The sequence below is a fragment of the Stigmatopora argus genome, chromosome 10 (genome assembly GCF_051989625.1).
Source record: "Stigmatopora argus isolate UIUO_Sarg chromosome 10, RoL_Sarg_1.0, whole genome shotgun sequence".
Classification (NCBI taxonomy): Eukaryota; Metazoa; Chordata; class Actinopteri; order Syngnathiformes; family Syngnathidae; genus Stigmatopora; species Stigmatopora argus.
In genome coordinates this window covers 5,968,174-5,975,535 of record NC_135396.1, presented here as the reverse complement: position 1 = coordinate 5,975,535, position 7,362 = coordinate 5,968,174, and the positions used below count along the sequence as shown (strand labels likewise).

General features: G+C 37.8%; 1 protein-coding gene across 1 annotated transcript; it reads left to right on the top strand.

The window, feature by feature from the left end:
* The first annotated feature begins 3,690 nt into the window (after positions 1 to 3,690).
* Positions 3,691 to 6,882, top strand: mmp13b (matrix metallopeptidase 13b). Its single transcript, XM_077611492.1, has 11 exons — positions 3,691 to 3,780; positions 3,844 to 3,954; positions 4,316 to 4,443; positions 4,517 to 4,665; positions 5,087 to 5,212; positions 5,287 to 5,442; positions 5,523 to 5,643; positions 5,717 to 5,850; positions 5,930 to 6,089; positions 6,512 to 6,615; positions 6,703 to 6,882. Exons 1-11 carry the CDS (start codon positions 3,691 to 3,693, stop codon positions 6,801 to 6,803), a joined length of 1,380 nt encoding a protein of 459 aa, XP_077467618.1. The 3' UTR covers positions 6,804 to 6,882.
* The last annotated feature ends 480 nt before the right edge of the window (positions 6,883 to 7,362 follow it).

Here is a 7,362-nt window from a genome sequence, read left to right as displayed (position 1 = left end):
TGGAGCAAAAAGAGATTCTACTTATGCTTAATGAGGCTTTTAAACTCTTCTCTGACTCGGACCGCGTCAGACTTTACTTTCGACAAGGGAGGAGTTGCTGAGGCACAAAGCCAAGGAAAGGAAAGACACATTTGAACCAAATCGATGTAGCCAGACATCAGATCACTTTCTATTATTCTACAGAAGTTCCAACAAAAGAGTCAAATTAGTTATGGTTGTCTGATGGACGTGTGTACACATAGTGTGCTTTTTGAGTGTATGTTAGCCCAAACTACCAAAAGTGTTTTGTATAAAATGTACAAAATAGATATTTGTAGTAGAATGTGACAACACTGCACTAATTAGAAATTATTTTTTTTCTTTCCGGTTGACATCATAACTTGAATCCACAATTAAGGTTGGTGGGTTATTGTGGACCTTTATCATAAAAATTCTTTTCCAGGGAAGCTTGAACCCTGTATTCTTCCAGGAGGAATTTCTGTCATTCTGGTTTCACGGTTGGAGAACAGCAGATTCCGTGAAGTTATTTTAAGCATGAAAATGGAAGTTTTACCAGCAAGCTGGTTCAACTAAAACAAAAGCCACAGCTTCTGAGCCAATACAACACAAGCATGTGAATAGTAAAATCACTCACTGGTTGTTTAATCTGGTAGACCTTCTTAATATTCATTTGAGAACCATTGCAAAGACAACCTAGGTCAAATTGGAGCACTTTGGACCTTTGTTATCAATAACCTTGCAGATATTAATGTTGATTCTTTGCCATATTTATTTACTTATCATGACTTTACTACTGCACTATTTTTAGCTACACTATTACTTAAAACGGTAAAAAAAAATGCTCAATCAGTCTCTGCCTGTCTGTCATGGCTAATGATATGCTTTAGGTACAAAAGCTTTTGAGGGCCTATCTCTATGCACTTTCTCTCTGGTGCTTGAGCTCGTCTGGATTATCATATCTTAAAATCCTTGAATCAAAGTCCAAAAATATGAATTTACAGCATCTGACATCCTCCTGTTTGGTGAAAACCTTCATCTGAATTTGAATTGAAAATATTTGTTCCTAAAACATTTTAATGGAAGATTATTAATTGAAATATTTTGGAAGTTTCATTTTCTTTGTGATGGGGTGATCCCATTTAAATGACATGTTGCTGTAAATTTGGTTGATGCCTTTCACATAATGGTGCAGTAATGTCAATAATAATCAGCCAAGAGACAAAAAGCACAAAGTGATAGTGTGATAATATTGTCCATAATTTAATCTATTTGGACTTTATGACAATGAGATGTTCTGAGTTGAAGGATCAGACGGTTCATTTTCTGTGCAGCTTCATCTTTTGATCTCTGCTGTCCTCTTGTGGTACTTTTTGAATACGTTTTTTTCGTTCAACGTTACCTATTCAAGGACTGTACTCTAGAGCAGTGGTCCCCAACCACCGGTCCGCGAGCCACCTGGTGCCAGTCTGTCAGAGTAATAAATATTAACATTTTCAATCTTTCCATCTTAGAACTGTGGGGCGTCTAACTAGCACTGTGCCGTCTAACTGCTTATAATGTCTGGATTATTTTTAAAACAATCTAATCAGGCAGCCAAAAAAAATCATGCAACCTTTTAATGAATGAATGAACAAACCCAAGGTCCAAGTTTTGGAGAATTTTCCTATTTGAGTGCTAATGTTAACATAGTCCAGATAATCCAAATTTTAACAGAAACTTTAGAAAATTGGTGATTGTGATCACGCAACACATTTGTCATGCTGTGCTCTCAAAACTAGCTACCAGGCAAGCATAATGCACAGTCTGGAGTTTTATGTGGTGAATTGGGAAAAGGGTTAAGTAAAGGGCATATGGGAAACAGTTTCAGGTCTAGAGTCATCAACTCAGCAGAAAAAGCTGAGGCATGGAAATTACAAGAGCTCAGTGAATGTTAGCCATGGTGATGGAGCAAAAATCCACAACCTTGTTTATTTTTATTTTATCGTGTCATAATTTGAGGGCATAGAGTGCATATGGGAGACTGTCAACTATCTTGACGTATTTGAATGAAAAATAAAGTAGTAGATAAAATATTTTAACTCATTCAAAAATATAAACAATATTTAAAAATACAAAATAATAAGAAAATATATACAAAATCCAAAATAGTAGTAAAAATATATTCATCAAAAAAGACATTGCACACGTTGTGTTGTGGTCGTCTATGCTCCAAGAGGAGCTAATTAATCAAAATAATATGAAGGATAAGCCAATCGGTTTGCCAATTTTGTGAACATGGACCTAGCTGCATCCTTTAAAGTCAATATATTCACTCCCACAACTTTGTCCCCAACCAAGTTTCTAAACCAAGAGTTGTCTTGATGTGTTTTCTGTCTGACATATGCTCATGAACAACCTTCCTACACAGAATTTTTATTTTGTGCTTGCTTGGCAGATTTAATCATGTAACAGTTATAGCTCCCCAAATCTGTCACCATCTTGTTACTGAATGTGCAAAAAAACTGTGTGGTGCAGGAATGTCATCCAGCACTGCAGAAAAGAGGTCACACAAACACGTGCACAGGTCCAGAACATGTGTGTGTTTGTCAGGGACCATTTTTAAATGCCATACAAATTCCCCCTGACTGTCAACTTCCCCTCAATGAATCACACAATCCACACAGCCCCAAGAAAGCATATATATATATTTATATTAAGTGTGTCTATAGCATTGGTTTTCTAATGTGATATCAATAAGTCAATGCCCATGGAAACATTCTAAGTTAAGTGTTTGTTCGAAATTCAAACGGATGCCAAATCCCAGCAGGTAAATAAAATAGTTTGTTAAAGTGCATTTTAATGCATTCATTGGAATTTCATCATTGGAGGGAATGGTGTCCAGGTTGGCCGTTTATTGTCTTAGGATGAATTCAGATTCCAATAACTCATGCAATAGTGAGGCGAGAAAGTCCCTTAAAAAAGTTCATGAACTGTGTTTGGTTCAAGGGCCTAATTAGAAAAATGGGCCTGGGTGTCTGCCCTGTGATTGATTGATGAGGCTTACCACAGTTTTAGACTGTAGTCAGCTTTGGTGGGAAAGGCTCCAAACTATTGGGCAAATGTTTGTGCTCTAGTGTAGATTTTGATACCAATGGTAAAAATGTAAGGAAACGAAAGGTTTAAAATATTACCTTAAATCAGTCGATTTTAGTAACAAAATATAAAGTGCGTGAAACATGAACTCTGTATTTTAATGAATTAAATAGTTATAAAATTAAAACGATGAGATACAATTTTCAATAAATTTCTGATGCATTGTCCTCATGTTTCGGAAATTGAACTATTAAAGATACACTTCGTATAGATGAGCGTGTGGAGTGAATGGCTGGGCAAATGCCATGATTTTGGGGGGAACACATTGGTAAAGAAAATGAACTTTTCCAACACTGCACATCGACATAATGTCCCCAAACAAAGTGCAACATCAGCCTGTTTCGCCACTGACATTTGCAGTGTGTTTTGGGCCCCTGATTGAGTCAGCCCGCCACACTTCAGAAGCAGGCGCTCAGACAAACACGAGCATGTTTTCGTCACCCATGAGGAAGTGGCTAGGTGCTTTTACATGAATCACTTGGATCCTTGAAGGGAAAAAAGAGGAGTTAAAAGCATTATAAATACCCCTTAGGGAGGCACAGCGTCAATGATTGCAAGATGTTATTTTGGCTGCTGCTGCCACTGGCCGCTCAATCGCTGGCAGGGCCTCTGCTCGCCAAGGAAAAAGACAGGCGGGTTCTCGCTGAGGTAAGATTCGAAGCTCCCCAACTCTCACTACATTCATATGAATTCATCATTTTTCATATTCAGAGGTACCTTCGGAATTTCTATGGCCTTCCAGCCGGTCTGCGAGCTCAGAGGAGTAAAGCAGACGACTTTAAATCCAAGCTTAGTGAAATGCAAAAGTTCTTCAAACTTGAGGTAAGGAACTGAAATAACGTATAACCATTGGGTGGCCTTTGAAACTTATTACCCTAATTATATTTGTAAATGGTCTTATTAGAATTACTCGATAACTGCAAGCCATGGACATAAATCAATTTTATACAAAAATGCATTTGTAATGTGGGGAGGATGGATATTGCATTTTTCATTGGGAAAAAAAAAAACATGCATCACCAAATACATGGGTGTGGAGGAGCCACATTGTACCCAACCCTAACCATAACCTATAAAAACACACAAACAAAAATCCATGCATTAATTTGATTAATAACTAGGCCTAATCTGGGGTTAAACAACGGCCAGAAACATGCCTTGTGACGTTTTGCCTTGTACGCAGGTGACAGGTAACCTAGATGACAACACCGTAGATCTGATGACACAGGCAAGATGTGGTGTACCCGATATTGGCGAATACAACCATTTCCCTCAGGACCTCAAATGGAAAAATAACATGGTGACTTTTAGGTATGCCACCAGACATATACTTGGGGAGAAACATTGGTATCAGGATTTATCATTCATTTCCTCTTTATTTCAGGATTTTAAATTACACTCCAGATCTGAGAAAGTCGGATGTGGACCGAGCCATTCGCAATGCTCTCAATGCGTGGTCTGCTGTGACGCCCCTGACTTTTAAGAAGCAGTACTATGGAAATGCTGATATCATGATCAGCTTTGGAAGAAAAGGTGCTATCTAATAACTCTTGCATTTTTCATAACTTATTCATACTTGTGAAGCTAGATTATAGTTAATAAAGCTCTCAATAGCTACCCATCAAATAGTGTGCAGTAGTACTGTAAATGAAGATTCCTAGCGATGAATGCATGCCGGCCTGCGTAGGAGGATTAGGGCTCCTAAAAAAAATCAAATAAAATAAAGAGAGGTGGCCAAAGATTCTGATTTAAAAGTAAGAATTCTGAAGATGACGAGATGTAATTCTAAGAATGAAGTCAGAATTCTGACTTTATTCTAAACTTATTCCCATAATTATGAATTCTGACTAACATTAAAGGAAGAATAAAGTCAAAATTCTCATTTTAAAGTCAATACCTCGGCTACCTTTATTTCTTCAGTGGCCCTAATCCTTTTTTTGTACTAACCATAAAGAACATGGTGACCACAACCCTTTCGATGGTCCTAACGGACTGCTGGCTCATGCTTACCCTCCGGGCAATGGCCTTGGAGGAGACACCCACTTTGATGAAGATGAGCACTGGAGCAAAGATTCCTCAGGTAGTGAATATTTAAGATGAAGATGACATTTCCTTGAAAGGCCAAGATGATTAAAATGAATGTTCTCCACGCAGCTTACAATCTGTTCATCGTGGCAGCACATGAGTTAGGCCACGCCCTTGGTATGTCACACTCCACTGACCCCGGGGCGCTCATGTACCCCATCTACATGTACGCTAAAGGGTATCCGCTCGCTGAGGATGACGTTAAAGGCATCCAGGCCCTCTACGGTGAGCACTGCATCATTACATGCGTGACAAAACAAGATTGATTTTTTTCTTCTCAACAATTTATCTCGTTGAAATTACAGGTCCAAATCCTGACCATAAGAAAATCAAGCCAAAGCCAGACGCACCGGAAAAGTGTGACCCTGAATTGAGTTTTGATGCTATTACGGAACTTCGAGGAGAAACCATCATTTTCAAAGACAAGTGAGTTGGTCCATGATCCCAACCATGGTCCAAAACTGCATATGAACATTGGAAATGTGTCATTTTTTTTCAGATTTTACTGGCACATCCACCCACAGATGCTCGAACCCCAGGAAATACTGATCAAATCCACTTGGCCATTCATCCCTAGCAAGATAGATGCAGCCTATGAAAACCCAGAGAAAGACCGAGTCATCATTTTTAGTGGTAGGTTAAAATGAAATAAAAATCACTTAATGTCATTTTCAAACTCCATATAAAGGAAACCCTTGCTTTTTCTCGGCAGGTATCCGCATGTGGGCTCTGAAAGGATATGACCTTGTGGCTGGTTATCCAAAGTACATACACAAACTAGGACTTCCCAAGCGTGTGAGGAATGTCGATGCAGCAGTTTACATCAAAGACACAGGAAAAACTCTTTTCTTTCATGAGGAGGAGTATTGGAGGTACTTTACTTACTGTATGTTATTAGAAATAGGGTCAGAGTATGTGTATTGTTTTAGTCATTCACCAAAAATTACCATATTTTTCACACAAAACACCTTCGATGAATGGCCTATCTTAAAATTTGTTTCATATACAAAGGCACACAGGATTATAAAATGCAGTAGTAGTGGTAATGGTAATCGTGGATTGTGTTATACTTCCACTGGATAGAGCTGTATTAGTAATAGTAGTAGTGGTTAGGAGTTAGGTTATACTGCGTTATCCTACTAGATTGAGCTGTGCTAAAGGGAATTTCATAGAATGATTGACCAATATTGATCCATATATAAGGCACACACAAAATTAATATCTTGTAGTTGTGCCTTATTGTGTGGAAAATACGGTGATATCATTTGTCTTGCTTTTTAATTCTAACTCCCAGTTATGATGAAGCAAGCGGAACCATGGATAGCGGCTACCCACGATCCATAGAGACAGATTTTCCTGGAATGGACGACGAGTTTGATGCTGCAGTTTATCAGCATGGTATTGACTGACTTCTCTCTAAAACTCAATTTATGAAGTTACTCTTCTCAATAGCAACTTTTCTTGCTGTTTTTTTTTTCTCCCCAGGATTCCTGTATTTCTTCCATGGTAACAAGCAGTATGAGTACCATTACAGGTCACGGAAGGTCCTGCGGATCCTGAGAACCAACTTTATTCTTGGCTGCTGAAGTCGTCTTCAATGAATCCATAATAAAATGGAAATTCATAGGAATGATGTAGTTGAAAAATGAATATGTTTAATGACAATATTGCTGGCCACAGATATCCTAGTAACTTCTGGTACTACAGTATCTTTGTATGTATAGATGTATTCTTTTGATTTATTGTCCATTCTGTTTCACTTTTCTTAGGTAAGTTAATATTTGTTGATAGATAGTAATAAAGGTTCACGAGAAGGTTATGGTTCACACAAGTCGTCACACCGTAAATATTTTCTGTTCTTAATTTTGTCCTACTTTTACCATTTTAGCAACCCATGTTAAAAATAAGTCAATGGTTAGTGTTAATATACTAAGTTACACAAATTATCATACTAAGTATTTGCCAATCTGGTGTGAAAAGCATATTTTCTCTTTGCGTGTATTAAAATTAAAAGTGATATTTATGTTTTATTGGGAGGAATCACCTATTTTTCAACCCGGTAATCGTATAATTCCACTTTTTACACCAGAGGGCGACAATATAACAACTTTTACAGTAGTAAGGAGAACAAAACATGAATTGTCA